This window comes from Empidonax traillii, unplaced genomic scaffold, assembly GCF_003031625.1.
Source record: "Empidonax traillii isolate 1590-97213 ecotype Southwest subspecies unplaced genomic scaffold, ASM303162v1 scaffold30:size3273891, whole genome shotgun sequence".
Lineage (NCBI taxonomy): Eukaryota > Metazoa > Chordata > Aves > Passeriformes > Tyrannidae > Empidonax > Empidonax traillii.
Genome location: NW_020955223.1, coordinates 312,146 through 334,477, shown reverse-complemented (window position 1 = coordinate 334,477; position 22,332 = coordinate 312,146). Strand labels below are relative to the sequence as shown.

The following is a 22,332-nucleotide window of genomic DNA, read 5'->3' as shown; positions in this document are numbered from 1 at the left end:
GGTGACAGCAGAGAGGAATTTTTGAAAAGGTATGAAATATAAGCTAGCATGGGTTTAGCACTTGTGAATCGCACTGAAAAACTGCCCTAAAAATAGATCTTAAAAATCCTCCTGTGTCTGTATTTTTTCTGTAGCACATAATTTTTGTAGGATACAACTGTTCTTTCATATTCATCACAGACACTGCCTGTGACAAGCTCTCAGAAATCCGGGGAGGGGGGTGGGCATTGGAATGTATTTGGGACAGACAGTGTTTCCTCCTCTTCCCTTAGTTTATAATGACACCTTTTTTTGTAACTCAGATGTGCAGGTGAGCTTGCAAGCACTTCCATGACATGATGGCATGTGCCCCTTGTAGTTTATCTTCTATGGGGTCTTCTATGACTCCTCTTGTCAGGAGGTTAGATTTTTAGAAAGTTATCCTTTAAAACAAAATTCAGCTACTACTAAGTTTTTTAGTAGCATGAGTACAAACTTAGCAATTGATTTTATTCATCTGTTCAAGTAAGAAATTTACAGAAATAAAACACCTAAGGCCAAAAAAAAACTATAGAACTAGACATTCATTGTTAAATTTTCTTCCTTTTGTACAGAAAATTCAAATTCCCAGTAATATATTCAGGATTGTTAACATACTATCAGTCACTATTATTAATAAGAAATTTCTATTTTAAATCTTCAGTAGACCATACTTAGTAATTTGATGAGTAGACCATGGCTCTTTTCAGGAACTATTCAGAAATTAAAAGAACTATTCAGAACTATTCAGAAAAGACCACATCTTTTCAGAAACTATTTGAATCCCCAGTAAGAAATTGTTTTATTTTAACCTTAACTAAAAAGGCAGACTTATTAGCTGACATAATGCTTGGCTATTTCACAAGGTTAAAAGCTAACTGGGAAAGAATCATGTGAAAGGTGACCACTCACATCTAACATTTATAATACACTGATGAAAATTGCTACTGGTCTCCAATATGAAGAGATACATTAAATTTTGTAATTGTCTCTCTGTCAATAGGCAGAATTCATGAGGACTGTATAAGGTGCTTAGATGAGAAGGTTTATAGGGTATAATGCAAAAGACTAAATATTGCATATACACTGTGTACTGCCTTTTCTGTTTTGTGCTTCAGGCTGTCTGTGAAGCCTGTTAGATCCCAAATAGAAAGATAACTTCCCAGTTAAACAAACTTTTCCCAGGGTTCTCCCTTCCCAGAAGAAAGCAGGCAAAGCTCTGTCATGTGTATGTTGTCTCTTGGTCCAGGTTGTACTTGCAGTGTTTCTCTAATGTGGTTGTTGATAAAGGACTCATAAATACTATTTATGTGCTGTGCTCCCAACTGACAGTTCAGTATTGTTGAAGCATCATGTGCCACTGATGGATTATAAAAATTCTCATCTATTTGCAGGTAAATGGTATTCCTGAGGAAAGAAAACTAACAGAAGCAATGAATTTGTAATCAGAGAAGGCAGCAAATTGTCTTACTTCCTTATTTGTTCTGGTCGATGCATGAGTTTTTCTGGTGTATATTGTGCATGCCCACAGTATTACAATGCTTTCAGTGCCAGAGAGTACAATCACTTCCATATAACTAATGTACTGTATCCTTTTGTACTTTGGACATTTTTGACAATTTGTAAACACTGATAACTTTTTATATTTGTTACATTCAGAAAATAATCTTTCATATCTATATATATCTATATGTATTAATAAATATCAAGCTTTATTCTGTCTTGTGATCTCTCCTGAAAGTTTTAACAGGGAAATCAAAACTTCAAAGGATTTCAGAGTGTTTAATGGGATGATACAATTGCCTTATATTTGCACAGGAAAAGCAGTAGTGTATAAGCACAAAAACTTGTGCTTATGATGAGGCTCAGAAATAGTACTGCAGATTTATTAGGCATTAATTTTTTATAGAATATCAAAGATAATGAGCAAAGTTATTTTTGGAAAAAAAAAAACCAAAACAGAAATAAACCCCCAAACAAAATAAGTAAAACTACTCCTGATGAAAATTGGATTTTTGTTCTTTTACCAGATATTTACCCTATTTGAAAACTTGTAAGCAATAAAACATTTAAAATCTGTCCATTCATTCATTTGGTTATCCTTCAAGAAACTGCTGCAAACTACTGTAGGCAAAAATTAATGTCTGCAAATAAAAAATGGTTAATTTTGTTACAGTATACTTGGACTAACTCTTCAAAAAAACTCTTCAAAATTTTTTTGTGATATTCACAATGCAGTTAATTTTTTGTATCCTCCATGTTCTTTGTTCTTTTTGGAGCACAAAGAGTTGTGGGAGAACAAGCTATCTAATGAACCATAAAAAGGAGTTGATTAAAGACATACTTTTCTGGGAGGTGGTTACTTTGAGAGGCATTTGTCCCTGCAGCTGAAAGCTTAGTAATATAGACTTTGTTAAAGGATCTGTACTGAGGTTTCCGTATTTTTCAATAGACAGTGATAATTTATCTCCTGACACTTTTCACCAGATTTTAAATGAGTTTCTGATGCTTCTTTAAATCTTCAACTACACCATAACACAGGACTTCAGGGTCTGCAGCTGTATCAGCTCACACCAACAGTTTTTGGGGTTTTACCTCAAAGCATTGTATTGTTTTAAGCTGACACTTACGCTTTGTCTTTTTTTCTGTAATATTTTCTCTTTCAGAAGCTGTATGTTCATCAGGACATTGCATTGTAAGCAGAAAACTGCGTCTGCTTTAAAATTACTAAATGCTGGCTACATTTCCTTAGCTGAGGTTTGTGAGGTCTCTGCTAAGAGAAATTTGAGTAATTCTGGAATTTAGGGCTAAGGATAAAAGGAATTTGTAAAATGAGGTTATTGGAATTTGTAAAAAGACCAAAGTAGTCACTTTTGGTTTTGCCTTTTTTTTTTCCCCTCCTTTTTACAGTTATGACCCTGTTCTGTCAAAACAAAACAAAAACTTACTTTATTTTAATTTTTAAGCAAACAATGACGTGTTTATAGGCTCGGACCTGAATGCAGCATCTCAGCAGATAGTTAAAACAAGTCCTGAGCTGCTTTTTAGACAAATTTTATGCAACAAGTATGGTAACTATTGCAGCAAAGTATATAATCAGTGCTCAGTACATCGTACATACTTGTGTATTGTCAAACCTCCAATGTCAGTTTGCAAAGCTGCCCTGAATGCTCAGCACAGCCCACAGAACTTGGTAGCAAATGCATCTCGCCATAGGAATCCCACTGGCGGTTGTCAGACCAGGAGAAGTAGCTCAAGCTACAGGCTTGAAAAATTAAGGCAGTTTCTAAAACAGTTGAAATAAAGAGCCATTCCTACTCACTTTTAAATGACATCCATCACACCTTCCTAACTCATCCAGAAAGTACCAGGGAAGACTTCACCAGTCAATCAGCTTCCTCGGAGACATGTCCCCCCCCTCTCCTTCTTTCCAGCAGCTTGGATGGTTAGCAGGGAAAAGTGAATCACAAAACTGCACACTGAGGCTTACAGTAAATTAAACATTTATGTCTTTTACCCAAGCTGTGAAAAAAAAATTTGAGTACAATCAGCATTTGGTTTCTGTTAGTTTATACTACTGTTTTCAAATGTATGAGCTGCCAGTGTTTTGAAACTGAAATGAATGGAATGGATTTTAAATAATGATTTTAAATGCAACATAAGACTGAACTTTGTAAATAGTATTGGGTTTGGATCATAACAGTTTCTGGTAACTCGAGGATGACATGACAATCAATGAACTACCAGCTGAGCTGCTCCCACCTTATTTGTATTAATGTAACAGTGCCAATATATTTAAGGAGATGTCTCACACTGTTATGTACATGCATAATACGTTAGTTTGTAACAGTGGAGGCTCCACCTATTTTGAAAAGAATCTGATGATGTAGGTGACTCGGGTATTAAGCATATCTGACCTATTTTATGACTGAAAGCTTCACTTATCTGAGGTAAGTTTAATAACAAATTATTTATTTTTACTTATTAAAACAATTACTCTGAAAGCATAGATTTATAAAGCTGGTTAAAGACACTTGATGGCTAAAGAATTAATTAAAACAGTAAATTCACAGCCTCTTTTAATGTATGATTGCAGTATGAACTGAGATTGTACTGATTAAGTTGCAACCAAATTAAATAGAAAGCCCTAACGCTGTCTTTGTACATATCTGAAATGTAAAATCTAATAAATAGGAAAACATGAAGGAGTGAAGTTGTTGTCTGGTTAATTTATGAAATGGGGCATAAACAACAGTGTTTTACAGCTGTTAATATTACTGAAATAATGCTGGATGGTCGGTGTCTGAGACCTGGGGTGGAGCTGATGGTGCAGGGTTTGCTTAGCTGGGGGTGATGCCTAAACAGGTGTTGTAACTAGAAAGGATGGAGTGTATTCAGGTGCCTGTGTTAGATACTATCTCCCTGCTTATACACAGAGCTCTGGGGATAGGAACTACCCCTCTGAATCCTTTGCTCCAGGAGCCCCTTCTATTTAGTGTGGGATTGAAGTAGCTCAGTTAGAAGCTAAATTCTGTAACCCAAACAAATCTTAAAGATGGTTTTGGTTTCTTGATGTTGCCAGACCAAAGAAAACCCAAGACAGTTCCTGTCCTTTCCTGCAGAGCTGTGCTGCAGAGTTCCTGCCTTATAAGCCAGGGGGAAAAGGATTCTACGCCTCCACCACAGAATTCAGCTGAGGACCCCTGAGCTCCAGGGTGGTTTTGGCTACTGAAGCTGTAATTTCATCAGATCAGGGACAGTGCCATTTACTGCAGAAGAATCTTTCTTCCTGCATTGCATTGGACATAATTTGTGATACAGTGAATACCTTGAAGTAACAGTTTCCAGAAGTACAGAGCTCTGGAGAAACTGCAGCACTAAACTGTGATTCCAGGCAGGCTCAAGTCAAGCAATAAAAAGTTTTTACTTAATTGATGCTGCTCCCATTACAAAAATAAGCATCCACAGCACATTTATTTAATGTTTAAATTACTTCATATTTTTACATAACCTGAAAAGAAAATATATTTATCCCACATACAGTAATAGTAAACAAGTGCATTATTTCAAACATTAAAAATAAATCTTTTAACCAAGTCTGTACAACAGATAAATAAAATTATATCTACAATACTTAAGTTGTGAAGAACATAACAAAGGTTATCCCTCAAACTCACAGTTCCTGTTGCTCAGAATACTGGCATAGATGAAGGTTATGCATGCTATCCATGTCTATGGTGTTCACCTACACCCTTTCCTTCAGTCACTCACTGGTATGTTTTGAGGAGGTTTAAGTTCCCAAACATCAGGAGTAATGCACACACAGAACAAACAGCTGAGTATCTTTCCAATAGCTTTAAAACAGCTGGCAGGCTTAGTAAAACTGCTGAATTTGGGGCAAGTGAATGATTGCTTTTTAGTTTTTTTACGATGAAAACTGTTAAAACAGTTTTAAAAGAAAACTGTTCTCCACCAAAAAAAAAAAAAAGTTGAAGCCATTCTCACAAAATTTTTTTTGCACTCATTCATGGCTGCAGGTTTGAATTCAATGTTTTACTTGGGATAAGATCAGGAACATGCATGGGATGGTACATATGGTACAAATTAGGACTCATGTTGTTTATAATCATACATAATTGCATACATGCTTGGAAAATAATACTGTGCTCATGATTTTTGACTGCCAACAAATAATCAGGAGGAGAATAAAATGAAAAAGCAACTAAAGGTCAAATTATTACTTGAGTCAAACCCACAGACAGAAAGAAATGTCCATAACTTCACTGATAAGTAGAATGTAAACAACAGCATGTCACTGCCACACTGAAGGACTATTTCTTTCAATTTTAGTTTTTTCCTAAAGGAAAGAGATAATAAGAAAGATGGGCACTGCTAAAAAGGATGGGAAAAAAGGTTCCTCCAAACAGCTGCAATCTCATTTCACTTGTAATTCTGAGATTCAACCATCTGCATGCAACAAAGATGACCACTCGGTCCCTTCTCTTCATGATACCAACTGACTGGCTTGCATCCTTGACTTGCATCCTTTTAAATGAAAACATTATTACTGGATAGAATATGGCACCAGTTCCCTAATGAGACCTACTTCAAGGTCACCTACAAACTCAGGGAAAGGTTCAGTGATCACCATCCCCCCGTTCTCCCATTTCCTTAAGATCTGATGGAGTGGATATGATGTGATTTCAGCTGAAAAGGTGTTCCAAAAATTCTCCATCTTGAACTCTGTCTCTGAAAATTATTCATTTGTTCATGACAATTGTACAGGGAACTACACACAATTAGATGAATTAGTGGAAAATTTATGGATTATCAATTTTAGGGGAAAAAATCAAATTTTCTCTATAAAAACATTTAATCTCAGAATTCACCGTATTTGAGAAAACATCTTATATTTCTAAAAAAACTCCCATAGAACATTATGTAAACGTGTATATAATCTTCAATCACTCAACTGATGATTACTTTTTATTTCCACGTATAAAGGGCTGCCTCTAATATGTATTATTTTCACCCAAAATACTGATTTCTAAACAAAAAAATTACCCTTTTGTTCAGAAAAATGCCCTGGTTTCATATCAGCCAGAGGGGGCCGTTCCGAAGGATCACAAGTTTGCTGGGTTTTGTTCCTGCTGGGAACGATGGCAGCACGTGTTTTGTGTGAGCTGCGTGCCTGTGACGGCTGCTCCTCCTGCGGCTCCCCCAGTGCCATGTTAATCCCGTGATGCTGCTAAACCACCTCCCTTCTTCGTGTCACGTTTAAACAGATATGTAAACAGAAACATACATCCAGTAGAAAAGACTCATTTTCACATGCAATTCTGTACAGTGCACTCTTGTTTCTCAGGTTATTTGAGAAGGCTATTTCCACACAAAATATGTACATTTGCACTATATACATTTTCCACACGCTTAATTTAAATGTCTTCTTGTACCTCCAGTTGAGAATTTTTGTTCAGGCACACACACAGTAAACCTGAAGAAAGTTTCTAAGTTAATGCTTTGACTGATCTTGAATTGCTGAGAAGAGGTGTAGTCCAGAAAAAAATCCACCTATGCATAGCAACCTTTTCAGCAGAGTTGAGTTATCTTTAGGAACCACAATCTGTGCTAGATCATTAGTGATCTGAGAAATTTCATGTGCCACACACACAAATATAAAAGTGCTGACAAGAACATTAAACATTGGATATCCAGGAATGAGCACCAAGATCCCCTTTGTGTCTGCTGCCAGCCAAATATGGTATTGGCAAATGAAAAGCTAAAAGAAAAAAGAAGGTGTTTAATAAATATTTATAAATATTTTATTTACCGAAAGCCATATAATTATTACTATTGCATCAACTGACACTTCTGTTTAAATCTGAAGTTGCTTTCCACATGTCTTCACTATAAGACAAAACTATGAGCTTGTTAGAACACACAGTGAAATGGGTTTGCTTCGCCCTTAACCAAATACAGCTCTGGGGAACACGGGATACATTCCACCAGAGCAGAGGAAGAATCCACCTCTGCTCAGTTACTCTCTCTGGTGAGGGTCTGAACTAACAAGCCTACAAATAAGAGATAATGCTGCAACTGATGAATGCACAGATCCCTGCAGCTGACAAGCACCTAAAGTTCATCAGGAACTGGAAGAATGGAATGTGACCCTTTAAAAAACCCCACAAAATCATATACTATATATACACTGTATTAAAATGAGTTTCTCCTATAAATGTATTTTAGTAATACAATCAAATTTAACATTTAATATCACCAAACAGCAAGTAAAATGGGAAGCAGGATAATTCCTAGTTTCAAAATATGCACTCAATGGAATATGATAACATTTGCACTAAGAAGAGTTTTGTTTGTAAAGTTACATTTGTTAATTACTCACAAAAAGCTTTCTAGGGCAAACACATTTATAAGTGTACTTACACTAGTAAATATAATTCATGTTGATTCTTCAACTGGCTTAAATTTTTATCTTCCAACTCCATACACCTCACAGCATACTTCAGCATTAAATCCCCACCCTCACAACCTTAAATCGTCCCCCAGAACAGCCCAAGGATTAACTTGCTACTGTGAGACTGCTATTTCAGTTGTGATTTTCAAGTGTAACAGAAGCTATAATGCTAAAAGAGGTCAAACACCACAGCATGGTATTGAGTAAACCAATAAATGCTTTCACTATTTATGTGTTATATGGCAATTTAGATAATAAAACATCCTTACATTTCTAAGTTTCAGTTCACTGTAGTTCTGGTCATTCTACTTACCTCTAAAGAAATTTTGCCAAACCAGGCAAAGAACGAGCTATACACAGATCGGACATATCCAGGAACGTTCCTGATGAGGACGAAAGCTAAAATCTTTTTTTTTTTTTTTTTTTAATTTTTTGAAAAAAGTAAAACAGAAAAAAGCAACTGTGGATGACAAGCCAATTACAAACACATATAAGGTTTATTCACATTCACTGTCTTAAATGAACTGCTCCATGCATTAAAATTTTTAAAATATCTAACACCTATATAAACCAAACAAAAACCCATGCAGTTTATACTTAACAAAGTAAGCATTGAAACTGAAAATCTCTTACATTCTTAAAGCCTAGCAGGTCACTTTTACATCTCCAGCAGAATCATGGCCTTGATGCTGACAGCTGTTACTATATGGTTATTAGGCATAGTCACAAAACGTGTTACACCATGCCAGCCTAAAATGAAAGTGGCCACAAATCTGAGTTAACCCTCAATTTCTAAAGACAGGGTGTCAGGATGGACAAATTAATATTAAAAAATTAGGTCACGTGTGCTGCCCTTCAAGAGAGCAGGACAAACTACTACGAGAAAGAAAAAGAGGGCACAGAATCAGACAGCAGGTGTATAGTGAGTCCTACAGGGTCCCACAGGTTGCTTCCTACACTAATTCCTCCCAAACAGTCGTGCTTTCCTACATCTTTCTTTTCCACTGCTACTCAAATAGTCACAAGTTGGGTCTGGACTGAAATGATGCACCTACATGATGAAACCTACACTAGGGACATCCAGGTTGATCAAAAGCACAGTCACGGTGTCCAATTTCAGTGCTTAAAGGCAATGAAAAACTGAGCAATGTCGTTAAACCCTTTTTCACTTTCATACATGAGAATAAAGTGCAATATCTGACATTCCATGCAAAGACACAAATATATTTAAAAACAAGACCAAATAAGAACAGACTAGATTCTATCACTGTACTGACAAGGACTATAATTAAAATTACCTGCACCACAGAAACAGAAGGATGTAGCTCATTGCACTCTGTCTTGTTTTTACAGCTACTAGCCCAAATAGAGTAGGTCTAAAAGATATAAAAAGTCAGTCTGTGTAGCAATTTGTATGTAACATGCAATTGTAAGTAAAATGTATTTAAAACTAAAACAAGAGTATACTGTTTTGAATTGCTTTAGTGGTAATTTGTTCACTAAGATGTGGGACACTAGTAGAAAAAAACCCTACATTTGTCTTAGTTTTGTATCTCTCTCAAATTCTTTGCAAAAGGTGAATACTATTCTTATTCATACAACTTTTTTCATCACAAATGAAAATGAGAAGCAATCAAGAGTGGAGATCAGAGCTGCATTATGTACCATTTAATTTTTATGATCCAATTTTCTTGTAACCTTTGCAATGAACTGAAAGACTGTTGATGTTTTCATCTACAGTTGACTGAACAGAAAAATATTTTAGTGAGTAGATAGGTAGGGCTGTACAGAAAAACACAGCTGAAATATCTCCAGATTAAGATTTCATTTCTTAAAGTATTTTCTAAACAAGAGCTTCAGAAAACTTATTAAATATTTACAAACCTGATTATACTAGGTTATAGTAGGTACGTACCAGAAAGGAGACAACTGAAATAAATAATAAAACATTTGAAACTCTGTTGGAGAAAAGAGGATCTCCTTTTCCTTCTGATATCATCTGACGTTTCTGCAATGCCAGATAAATAAAAGCAAACAGCATCCCATGAAAAACCACCTGTAAAAGACAAACAGAATGCAATGAGTATTTCATAGCCTTTAGAAGTACTTCAGATACAAACTCTTAATAGAAATGCTATAAGATAAACTATTTTTAAAGCTACATTTCAAAAGGTCCTTTCCCAGATTCACTGAAGCAAACAAAAATAGACCTTCTATGTCATGTAGTCATAAACTGCATTTTTAACTACAAAAGCTACAAACTACAAAAAACAACTTTTACTAATGCTTCAGAGAGCATTAACGACAAGACAATGCAATTTCAAGATGCTTTCAAGTACCTACTATCCCCTCTGCAATCTCTGCCAGCACTGAAAAAGGCTTTCTCTGGGGAAAAACCACGAGTCTCTGGCTTTCTCCCAAGCTGGCAGGTGAAAACATTCAAGAAGCAGGACAAGTGCTTCCCCTTCTCACAGACACAGTTCTTCAACAGAGCGTTCTGAGATCTTATGCCAAGTTCTCATTAGCTGTCAGCACCAGGCTGTTTCAGGACCACGTGGTGCTTCTCTTCTGTGTTTATTTTGAACCTTCCTCTTCAGTACCACCCCAGAACACACACTGTTCACAGCAACAAAGCTCTGAGCCCAAAACAGCATGTCTGCTGCTGGGGGCAGCCCAGGGTGTGACAACAGTGTGCTCCCCAAATTCCAGCTACTGAAGAGTCCCAGAGGGAAAAGTACGTGAGTGATCCTGTTAAGGGTAAGTTTAGCAAATAAATGCTCCAATCTTAGATACTGCACTTACCTTTATCAAGAAAGCAAAAGAAAAAAACCCAAATGTCTCCCTGTTCTATTCCCCCACACTGTAGGGTCAGTAACTGGGAAAAAAAGCACTTTCCCCCTGGAAAACGATTAAAAAATATGTGAAAGAATAGTCTGGTTTGGTCATCCAGACCCTGATTTTAATGTTACCTTAAAAGAAATATATCCTTAATTGATACAACTTGCAAAAAGTATTACTAAGAAAGCTACCACAACAGGCTACAGGTGTTAAATTTTCACAGTAAAATTTCTGAGATAAGACAAGTCTAGGACACTTTATGACTTTATTTTTAAAATTTTAAATCCAGAAGCAAATAAATGAACCACCAGCAAGGCTTTGGCAGACATTTGCAGAACTAAGATGAATGCAGCTTAGTCTTTCATTAAACACTGGGGCAAACTCCTGTTTTCTCTGGCATAAAGGAAAGCAACCCTACCTCTCCTCCCCACCCCAATTAAAAAATACACTTAAAAGACCAGTATAAATTTATGCAAATGTTACATACATAGCGATCCAGCTTCCACCTAAACCACCATTCATAGACATTCCCATTCAGTTCAAAGCACTTGGACAATGGCCAAAATGAAAATATCTTCTCAAATGTACCCTGTAAAAGATAAACATGGCAAAGGCTTTAACATGGATGTCAACTGTATTTACTAAATTTAAATCAATACGCTGTCTTTAATATTATTCCATCCCTATTTCAATGGCTACGTGGCATTAGCAAAATAACAGGGTTCCTTAGAAGTCTTTCTCCACAAAAAATAAAAGGGAACAAAGAAAGGAAAACAAAAAAACTTCTTCACGTGAGAGAGGGTTTCAGTTTTGCCTCCCATAAAGGTATTGTCACATCTTCCATTTTGTACTATTGACCTAAAGGGAGAGATCCACTGATCAGCTGCAATAACAAAAACACTCTACAGACAACTACAGTTCAACAGGCTTAGAACCAGTGAGGGATTAAAACCACACAAACTCCCCTGTAGGGTCCCAGAGTGCCCTGATTTCTGTCAGCTGTACTTACTGCATGCAGTAAGTCCCTCATTTAGCCTGCAAACCAGGCTTCTGATGAGGTATCAAAGCCAACACTAGGAGTCTCAGAGACACAGATCTTCACTGTCACCTTATCACCATATGTATCATCATATGCTGCGAAATACCAGGAACTTTAGGCACATCAAAAAACCCCACCCCAAAACCAAAGCATAGACCTTTGTATTTATTACATCTGTAGTAGTAGTAGTACACAGAAAATGTGTCAAAATAACAAACCAATGAGTAAGATGCAGAATTGAGTTTTTTCCAGCATCCACACCAATTCAAACATGAAAAGAAACCAAAAGGTTCTTTTTGCTTTTTTTAGATTCTGTATTTATGATACTGGAGCAAATATACAAGTTATGAGCATATTAAAAACTAGAGACAGGCAATAATGTACTCTAAGGTCATTAAGGATAAATATAGTCGAGATTTACAAACCTGAGAATATGACAGAAAATATATACATGTCAGTAAGCAAATCAGTTTCAGCAGTAAACCAAAGTGCCATAGGCAGTTCCCTGAGGAAGAAATAAATTAATCATTATACTGTCATTAATTTTTCAATAGCAAAACCCAGGAAACATTAAATAATAATTGCCAATTATTTAGTGTAACTGTGCTTTGTAATAGATCCATTCATAAATAAATGTTTAAATATTACCAGCAATATTTTATGGCTATTTACATTTAAATTTTACTTTAACCAATTAAAATTAACATTCACAGCAATTAACAACCTATTAACCCTAAATTAAGCCTCGTGTCTAAGACAGGGACAACATACATACTGAAAGATGAGAATTTAGGTTTTCAAACAGAAACTTATTTTAAAACCTCTGTTTTCCCAAACACTCTGCACAGGCAGTCCAGGTGAATGTAAATAAATAAACACATAAAAACACCCAACAGCTTTTGTCACGTGAAACAAATAGAGTACTGGTTGTACTCCAAAGCTCAACTTCAGGTTATTAAGGACAAGTATCTTGTTAAAAAAAAGCCTGAGAAAGTATTCCTCAAAGCTGTCGACTGATATTAAGCTCTACCTAAGCCTCAACACTGCAACAGAGATCATCTCCCTCTCCTGCCATATAAATTGGCAGCTGTAAATAGGGACATAAACAACTGAAATCTGGCATTGAAAGATTTTCTAGTTTCACAGTACACTGTTGCTCTGAAGTACACACAAGTAATTTCTCTGTTTCCAGAATAGAAGTGCCTTTGTATTAAAAAAAAAAAAAAAAATTGAAGCTATTTGCCTTTGAGATACCTTGTAAAAGTACTTTTAAGTGTATGTTTGCAGCATCTATTCCTAGTACGTATTTGGTATATTTGGTATATTTCATAGTCATATCTGCAGAATATCAAATGGAGATACTCCTCTATCCATAGGAAAAGAAGATTTAAGACTTTTAAGGTTTTTAGTTCTAATATAGGTGAAATAAATAATAAGCATTTATGACATGATGACAGCTTTCTCAATGAATAGCAATGCATAAAGTCAACTGAGATTTCACTTAAATTTTTATTTAAAATATTTGTATCACAAGACATACTTCTGATAGCTGACTTAATCTAAGATACTAAGATTACAAACCCTTTGTTCTTATTTGGTCAGATATGGCAGAACTGGTGTTCAAGATGGATGAAACACATTAGCAATGCAGAACAGGAGAGTCTAAACACTCCCCGTTCACACTGTACCCATTAGCACACGACAGACACAGTCTTAGCAAGCAGAGACAGTGCAAGCTATGGTTTTAATTTGCATTCAGTAATATTTCAGTTCTTGATAAAACACATTTCTGATGATCAAGACCTATTAAAAAGTATTCTAATGTGACTGCAGCCAGAGGCAAAGTTTAGTTATCACCTGTTAACTTTTTCAGCTGACATAATTCATCTATGACAAACCGTATTTCTGTGAACAGCTGTGCTGTGCTGCAAAGAGACTGAGATCTACTAACAATGCCATTTTCTGTATGATTATCATTGTAGTGACATGCAAGTGACAGCAGAAAGCAAAGAAAAAAGATCTTACCATTTGCTTTCTTCTGGACGATCTGAGGCCATATAGCTAAGGTGGCATAAATGATCATAAACCAAACAGTAACTAATGGCACAAAGTAGTAGAACTGGTAAGGTCGGTCCATCACTATGCACAGTACCACAACCAAGAAATTCAGACGAAATAAAACCTGATGGGTATCAGAGAAGAGAAGAGAGAGGATATATAAACTGGGAGGCAAAGCTGAGAAATGTAGGGGACAGCTTTCTTTAGCACTATACAAAAATATCTACGTATTACATCTCACATGCTGATTATATTTCAGTTGAAACATGGATAAGTATCTCAGGGAACATCAACAATGCAATGTAAGACTGCAGGCTGATTACGTGGTTCTAGACCTGTCCTGCACTGGCCTGCTTGGGTAGAGACTGCAATGAAAATAAGGTTAACCAGACCTGACTATTTCCCAGGCTGAGGACCAAGTATTCCAGCTGTTGGATGCTGTTAATTTCTCTGTTTTCACTCCCACAGCTACCTGGGCTAGCTCAGTTAAAGCGAGGTAATGCCACTACCAGCACTGTAATTAGGCTGTAGCCGTTCATTTAATAAGCAAAATTACCTGAGTCACATGACAATGTAACACTTAACAGCAATAAAAGACACATACTGAAAAAAAAAAAAATGTAAACTGCTACAGTACATGCTGCAAAACCTGGCAGGGAAGCCACAAACCCAGGTATGTTTCCCAGTAACGTTATGGCATGAAAATTAGTTTCCTTTAGTAATAAACGTAGGTTCCAACACACCATCTTCGGAAGCCTGCCTGGATCATTACTTATATATTAATATATATTGCAAATTGCTACTGCAGTGGAACCTCCATTGCTATTTATTAGCAAATATTTGTCTTGACATTTTAGAGTGCACATACTCGCATTTTTTACATTGTAAGTACCATTTATATGATTTAGGTTTGTATTAGATAAACACTACCAATTAAACAGATTAGATTACATAGATACAACAGCAATTTTTAATGTGCAAACCTTGTTTAAGTGATCTGATATCACATTATTTAGAGAGGATGGATATATTATGGATATTTTGCTATCAGAACAAATTTCTTTATAAGAACAGTTAAGTAGATATTCTTACCTGACACACTCTGTATACACCAAAGTCTCCTTTTATCCAAAAATACGAGAAGTGCCCATAACCTGTTTGGAACAGATATGCAGCAACCAGAACTCGAATGTGCATGTACACAGGCAAAAACTGTTGAGAAAAATAAAGTACCTTTTATAAATGGTCACATAAAATGCTTTTGGATTTCCTTTCCCTGCCTCTATTTTATGTCTTTTTTACATCGTAGCAAATCAGATTTAACTTAAGAAAAGAAACCTTATGGTACATTTCCCTGTTTCTTACTACGCTCTTCTGTGCCCTAACCTCTCTGATGTTAAAATCAAGTTCTTCTGTTTATTGCTCTATACTTTCCATATTCTAACTACCAGTTAAGAAAGACTTAAGAAGGGTTCTTTGAAAGGTCACATTCAGCAGTTTCAAGTTCAGAACATAAAAAAGAATGTTGCTAGCAATTAAAAATAAATTATTGTAATATTCTACATAGAGGAAACAACTACATTTTTTCACTGGTCAAGTAATGTATATAATGCTTTCATTTAAAGTCTACACTTTAAATAGAGAAAAAAACTAAGTCTGCTTATACCATGTTTAAAACTACAGGCATTCAATTCTAACACACATTATCATTCTTTTCAAGAAACAAAACTGCATTCCCATTGAAAAAAAAAAAATTCAAATCACTTACAGTGCTTGCTCCAGAGATATGATAAATCAAAATAACAAGTTGCATCCAGCCCTTCCATTCATCAGTCTGTTCTCTATTTAACACTTTGGTCTAATGCAAAACAAAAAAAGAGTGTTGCTATTCCAAAAAGAACAAGGAACATGTACAAAATGAGGAGAAAAAGTTCAAAGCAATAAACCACCTTATACGTAAATAGGTCTCAACTGTAAAAGTTTTCTGCCTAATGGACACGGGTCTACCAGATCTTAACATGATCTACATTCTCTTATAGCTGAGCTCTGCTTACTTCCAATTTGACCGTGTGAGAACAGCTAAAGCGCTCACAGCCATATAGTTTTAAAAAGCTTTTGCATCCAATTCCATGCAAATGTTATACTGCTTGCAAAGGTATTTTTGCAGATGAGTTATAATGGCTTCAAAAAATTAACTTCCACTATTTAGCAATTGGTTATTTACACACAAATTAGGAAACAACATTATAAGCTGGATGTCAACATGAACATTACCTCTTTGGTATTTTCAGTATAAAATACTCCCAAAACCAAGATATAGACGATTGGTATGAAGAAAGATGAATGTGTGTAAAATTTATTTTCCTTCATGAAAAGATTTGCTCTGTCACATAGATAAAAATAGGTCATGATCAGACCAAGTTTGCAAAAGGAGTGTAAAAGCATTTCTAAAGTAGAAACGTTAGGCGTGCTGATGGAAGGTTTCTTCTCCTCTCCGCTTTCCAAATCAGTGCATGATTTGTTCTTCCGATAATTATTCCGATGAATTAAACTGATAATTAAATATCCAATAATGGACAAAGAAAAAAAACAGAAAGCCATCTTCTGTATCAGAGTGAGAGGAGGCTGAGGCTGGCAGCAGGAGCCATCAATGGGCTTCATTATCTTATTGCAGTAGACATTCATAAGAATCATTGCATTCTGTCAAAAAAATAAGCAGTTTTGTTAACTAGACTCTTTTTAATAAAAAAGTTAATATTTACATAATAAGAAATTTTTTTCTAGATCATGCACTGACATAAAACATATGCAATTCTCCCTTATCACTATAAAGATGAAATCTCCCAGTTTTGCCATATACCCACTTGCATTCAACAGTCCAGTCAAAACACCTCTTCCAAACAAAAAATGCTTGAGCTTCTAGAGGTAAGCAAAAACTCTTAATCTTAGAAGAGAAGTGTTTTCTCTACTGGCTGTAAGAAGAAATATAAAGAGCTAAATGGACTGTAAATTAAAAATTGCTCACAAACTTGGGTCCTAATGCAAGTCTCTAAAAGTAATGCAAGTCTCTAAAACACGACAATGAGATTGAAACCTGGGGGGAGATGATATTTAGTTCATCAAGTACTTTAAAGCAACTGAAACCTGCAAAGGAGCAGAACCAGAGGTGACACAACAGGAGAGCTCTTTCACAAGAAGACCAGACTGGCAACACTCGGAGGGGCTAACTTCATGCATATACATATTGGTAAGTTAAGGAGCAGAAATAAACTCAGAGGCACTCCATGCAACCAGAAAGGCATATATTGTGTGTTTTCTTATCTTCTTCATCCTCCTTTCCAACCAAAATTTTCTGGACAGACAGGGGAAAACTTAAGACTTACTTCTTAGTACTGCTTTACAACTCATTATCAACTTAACTCATTTTTGCACATGAAGGCATGAAGTTTGCACTCAGGATCTAAAAGATTTAGTGGATTACTAGCTATTTTAAAATAGCTACACACTAATATGTTTTTTAAAATTCCTGTAAAACTGCACCTCTGCCTACTGGGATTTTCTGAACAAAATTTCCTGATGAATATCCTTGTTACATTCATACTGTTTGCTATTGAAGAACATTCACTTCAAAACTGGTTTTACTATTATTACTTTTTAATGTTAACCAGTGACAAAAACACTTACTGTATCTCTGCTTGATTCAGGGAGATGCAGGCCATCCACAGACTTCATGATAGTTTCTTGTGCTATCAATTTTGATACACTGAATACTTTAACTTTCGCTTTGGAATTTCGGGAGCTGCTGTTTAGAATACGAACAGCTGCTTCATTATAAGCATCTATTTTCTCATTAGTGATCATTTTCCGACTTTCACTCAGCATATCTTCATAAACAGGATCTGAATTTCAAAGGACAAGGAATGAGTACGTTAATCTTCTGCTTGTCAAAGACTTTTGCTTAGGTCAAGTTGTACAGGCTACTTCCATTTACGTGGTTACAATTGTTTAATGGTACAAAAAATGTACAGCAAGGAATAAATGACTGCTACAGTTACTAGAGTTCTTCATGATTAAATGTTCTTATCACCATTCCCTAGTCATGCATACATATTTATAGATTAGAAAGCTCTGGCCAGATACGAATGCATGTTTAATTTCCCCAAATCTATGAAAAGCGTATAATGCTGGAGTCCAGAGCTGCTTATTCCTTCTCTCAGTACTGAAATTCCTCAAGAAGTCTCCAAAGGAAAGAGGACAGAAGACAAGCAGCAGAATAGACATACAGAAAAAAAATAAAAAACTCTCCCAAACCCTCTAGTTTCTGTGGAAAAAAACAGCTTCTCATTTCTCTAACTCACACTCCATAAGCACATTCCACTTGCTTCTGTTGATTCCAGTTTGATAGCAGAATCTCAGTTTTACAGAAAAATGGACAACTTAGTTGCCTACAGGCTTTCGAAATAATGTAAAGCTTAACACCAAAGCTATACGGGATTCTAGATCAAAAGGTCAGATGGAGATCAATAAATTGCTACGAAAAGCTGCTGATGGGACACACCCTATGAGATGCAAGTTGATGTACTTTAGCTAACTCATGCATACTTTTGGACAATCAATGTCTAGGCAGCTCTGTGTACAGACTGCTTCTCCTCTCACTTGTTTCATTAAAGAGCTCAGAGATTACTTGAATGGACTAGATCCTTAGCAATGGAATGGTGGGACACGTCTGACAGCTAATTGCTTCTGTTATAAACATGGTTTTGAAAGGAATGTGAGAAGAATAATTTACCTCTAGAACCATCCTTGATAGGAACTTGGATGTGACTGTTGGGTATATTGCTATCAGGGCTCAAAATGTGCCTACTTTTCTAACTGAGGTGACGATAATCTAAAATGCTGTGCTCTGTGGCAGAGAAACCAGTTCTCGCTATGAGATCATTGTTCAGTGTCAGGGACATAATTTAGTTTTATTGAAGAAAAGCAAAAGAATGTAAGCTTGGCGCCATGATAAAAATCTCACTGACTTATTGTGAACCATGATTTCTGATCTCAGTGCACAGAAGCAGGTTTTATTCTACACACCTAAATTCTCTGTATTCTCAAGTCTATTTAATCTGGACACACACAGAGGATGAACTTGTTGAACCTCTCCTGTTATTGATATAATTTGAAAATTTAATAGAACAAAATCACAGGAATACTGCTATTTCATTTGCTTGTGTTCTTGACTCTCAGGAGGCACACGTATGGAGCACAGCACAGAGAGAATAGACCTGGCACACTGAGTCTCAGAGTAAGCTAATGAAGAATTAAGAGTTCACAAGGCAAAAGCTCTTCCTGAGAGAGCTTTGGAATCTCCATCACTAGTAGCAGCTAAATAGGTATCAGCTAGTTAAGACTTCAAGAAAAGCCAGACTGAAATTCAACCAACACCCTTTTAAATCTGCAAGTAAGCAGTATAGACTAACTTTTCCATATTCTAAAAGATAATGACTCAATAGACAGTGATGGTACAAATTGTTACCTACTGTTCATTACTTTACCTTGTAAGACCCAGTAAACATCACTACTTTTTGCTAATTTTTCCAAAAGAGGTGCAATTGAAGTGATATTGATTTTATATTGTGCAAGGGCTTCGTTGCTGCCATTGTGAATCTTGATAGACCACTGAAGAAATAAAGAAATAGATTCAAAACCTGTAAGCCTGAAGACCCTTAATTAACCAATTCCCTTGCTTTGTTAGTAGCTATTTTTCATTATTTCTATATGGCTAAATTTCCTTAATTTTCTATTCAAAAGTGCTAAAAAACCTGTTTCAGACCAAGCAGGTAATTACGTTCAAACAGATCATTTAAATGCAGAGTATATAACATTCAATTTAGGTACATTTGACTTTTCATAAATTAAATTACACAAGATGTTTTAATTCACTCTCCTGACTTTAATTAACAATGAAGTAGCGAAGCCAGTCTCATTCTCTAAAAATCATGTCCAGTTTGGTCAATTCTACTCTAGGAAAACTGACCACAGCAAGAGATGCGTGCAAACAAAACTTGATGGTGGTATCAAGTTCCAACATTTCCATCTGTTTTGCAGATACCCACAGAGAAAAAAAAAAAAAAAGAAAAAAGAAAAAGAGCCATTTTAATTTGTGGTTTAGTCTTCTAAATGAAGTGACTGGGAGAATGATATAGCCACACTAGAATTTCTCCTAACTTCTGAAAAGAATTTTCCACATTGCAGAAAAAATGGATTTAGCATTTTTTTTTAAGTATTACTGTATCTATACTGATTTAGCAAAAAAAAGGAAAAAAAAACTCAAACCAATTAGCCTGAATGTAGTAAACTCTCAGTTATTTCTAAATATCTACATAAAAATTTTTATGTAAGCTACTGATTAACACTCTTCGTCAGAATATTACTGAATATAAATTAATACTTCACGAAACCAAATAACAGGCAGCTGCTCTGAGAGCTCCCACACCGGAAAAAAAAAAAAAAAAAAAAAAAAGGCAGTTTCTTTCTCCCAGTAGCTAAATCTTTACTTGTGAAACACCTACAATATTTATCAGACAGTTAAAACAGCATATTCCATTCAGTAGGAAGTCAGGAATTAAGAAGCAGGGCACTATAGTGACTTTCTCAGAGTAGCTCCTTTTCCCAAAATAAGCAAGCAACTGAGTTTTGTATGAGCTGGAGTTTCTCCAGCTTGTAAGACTTTACTTCTATTTATAAACTGTTACACAGTTGACATCTTAAGACAGACATGTCCAGGCCAAAGCAGCATGACCAAACTGAGAGCTAAGTTAAAACATAAAAGGAAGTTTCAAAATGCTGACAAGTCCAAGAGAACACACCAGTTTAATCTAGCAGCAGGTTACCACACCAGTGTCAGCTGTGGGGAGGTTGCTGATGTGTCTGCTTTTTGAATCTTCTAACTTTTTTGCAAGATCCTTAAAATAGGGGATGCTTTTCTTTGTACTATCTAGATTACTAATATTTTGTGTAAATATATGGTGTTAAGAAGAGCTGAGCGTAACATGTATATTGTTAGTTTGTATCTCCTGCTGTCCACACAGGACAAGCAGCAATGGCTAATGTATTACATATTCTAGGCTTACTATGATTCTTAGAGCTCAAATATTTACGTGAATCCTAAAAAAGATGGGAATTTAGGGGTTCACCTAAAGGCAAAAGAGAATTCCTGATCTCTCAGGAAATGTGTGGAGGTGTCCATACACACGTGACCTTCCCTTAAAATTGAGGGCATTCACCCTTAAGATTGGCATGCCCAGAAGTTTCCAGACCGGTAGAACGCCTGAAGTGTCTCTAAACAAAACTGCTTTCAAAGGATTTTATTTAAAATGGAACACATTTTCCCCTCTTTATGTTTCAGCTGGTACGAAAATGTAATAGCTAATCCCTTTCAAATTCCAATTCCCAAATATTTGCAAGTAAGGGATATTAATCACGGAAATAATGAGATGGGCATTTGTTCAACTCTTGATTCCCAGTACCAGTGAACTACTAGAGCAGAATATTTAGGAGGGGTTGTTAAATTCCATCCCTGGAAGTTTTAAAGAATTGGTTGACTCTTGCAAAGTGCAACACATATAACTGATCCTGCCCTGTGACAAACTGATGGGTTAGGAGGCCTCTTCTGGTCCTTGTCAGCCTTGTTTTCTGTGACACTGCAGCACATAGCAGTGGTGGAAATTTCCAGTGGAAGAAGATTCAGGAACTGCAATCTCTTTGGTTATTGAATTATTCATTTTTACCCATATAAATCTAAAGAAAATATGTGTGATCAAAAAGACCATTCCAGATCGGACCACGCTCAAAAGCAGTACTTTGTGACTGAAAACGTTAATTAAAAATGTATCTTAGTTAGTATGCAAGCACTTTCATTTAAAATTTTAAATTAAAAAACTGATTTTAATTAGAGCTTTTTTATTACTAGGTTAAAGCTAGCCAATGTTTATTAACCAGTATTGCAGACAAAAAGCAAGTACTGTACCTCACACAGCTACAATAAAATACACCTTATATTTTAAAACTACTTGTAACAGCAAATTCACTGTGAGTAGACTTTTTGTTATAAATCGGGTTTAACAACTTAATCTTGTAACCAACTTGAGAGCATTGATGTTATCCTACAAGAACTTCCCTCTTTACTAAAATGCCCCATATATGTCTAACTTACCGTGGCAGCTCCTACTACAATTATATGAGGTTTTGCCACAGAACCCTAAGACACAAAAGTAAAAAGGAATTAGTTTAAAAATATTAACAAATTATAACTATTATTACGATTCATATCTTCATTAACTGTTACTCGCTTGTCCCTCAGCTAATGGTTACAAAAGAGTAGACTGCAGACATATGACAGAGAACATCAACTTGTGAT

The 22,332-nt window shown here is 35.8% G+C and overlaps 2 protein-coding genes across 8 annotated transcripts in view; one reads left to right on the top strand and one right to left on the bottom strand.

The window, feature by feature from the left end:
* Positions 1-4,227, top strand: part of SGCE (sarcoglycan epsilon) — a 32,483-nt gene extending 28,256 nt beyond the window's left edge. For 5 of the 7 annotated variants that reach the window (XM_027910674.1, XM_027910704.1, XM_027910711.1 and 2 more), the window contains one exon: positions 1,413-4,226. In XM_027910674.1, coding sequence (XP_027766475.1) covers positions 1,413-1,463 — 51 coding nt within the window. In that variant the 3' untranslated portion in view covers positions 1,464-4,226. Of the gene's footprint in view, positions 1-1,412 lie in introns of all 7 variants that reach the window. The other 2 variants (XM_027910686.1, XM_027910680.1) reach the window with 1 other exon arrangement.
* Positions 4,228-6,733: 2,506 nt separating this feature from the next.
* Positions 6,734-22,332, bottom strand: part of CASD1 (CAS1 domain containing 1) — a 26,532-nt gene continuing 10,933 nt past the window's right edge. The window contains exons 6-18 of the mRNA XM_027910650.1: positions 22,129-22,173; positions 19,469-19,592; positions 17,610-17,824; positions 16,200-16,625; positions 15,694-15,783; positions 15,018-15,137; positions 13,893-14,049; positions 12,293-12,372; positions 11,316-11,417; positions 9,906-10,046; positions 9,289-9,366; positions 8,304-8,396; positions 6,734-7,297 (exon numbers count right to left, since the gene is read on the bottom strand). Of these exons, the coding sequence (XP_027766451.1) occupies positions 7,031-7,297; positions 8,304-8,396; positions 9,289-9,366; positions 9,906-10,046; positions 11,316-11,417; positions 12,293-12,372; positions 13,893-14,049; positions 15,018-15,137; positions 15,694-15,783; positions 16,200-16,625; positions 17,610-17,824; positions 19,469-19,592; positions 22,129-22,173 (1,938 nt within the window). The 3' untranslated portion in view covers positions 6,734-7,030. The remainder of the gene's footprint in view (positions 7,298-8,303; positions 8,397-9,288; positions 9,367-9,905; positions 10,047-11,315; positions 11,418-12,292; positions 12,373-13,892; positions 14,050-15,017; positions 15,138-15,693; positions 15,784-16,199; positions 16,626-17,609; positions 17,825-19,468; positions 19,593-22,128; positions 22,174-22,332) is intronic.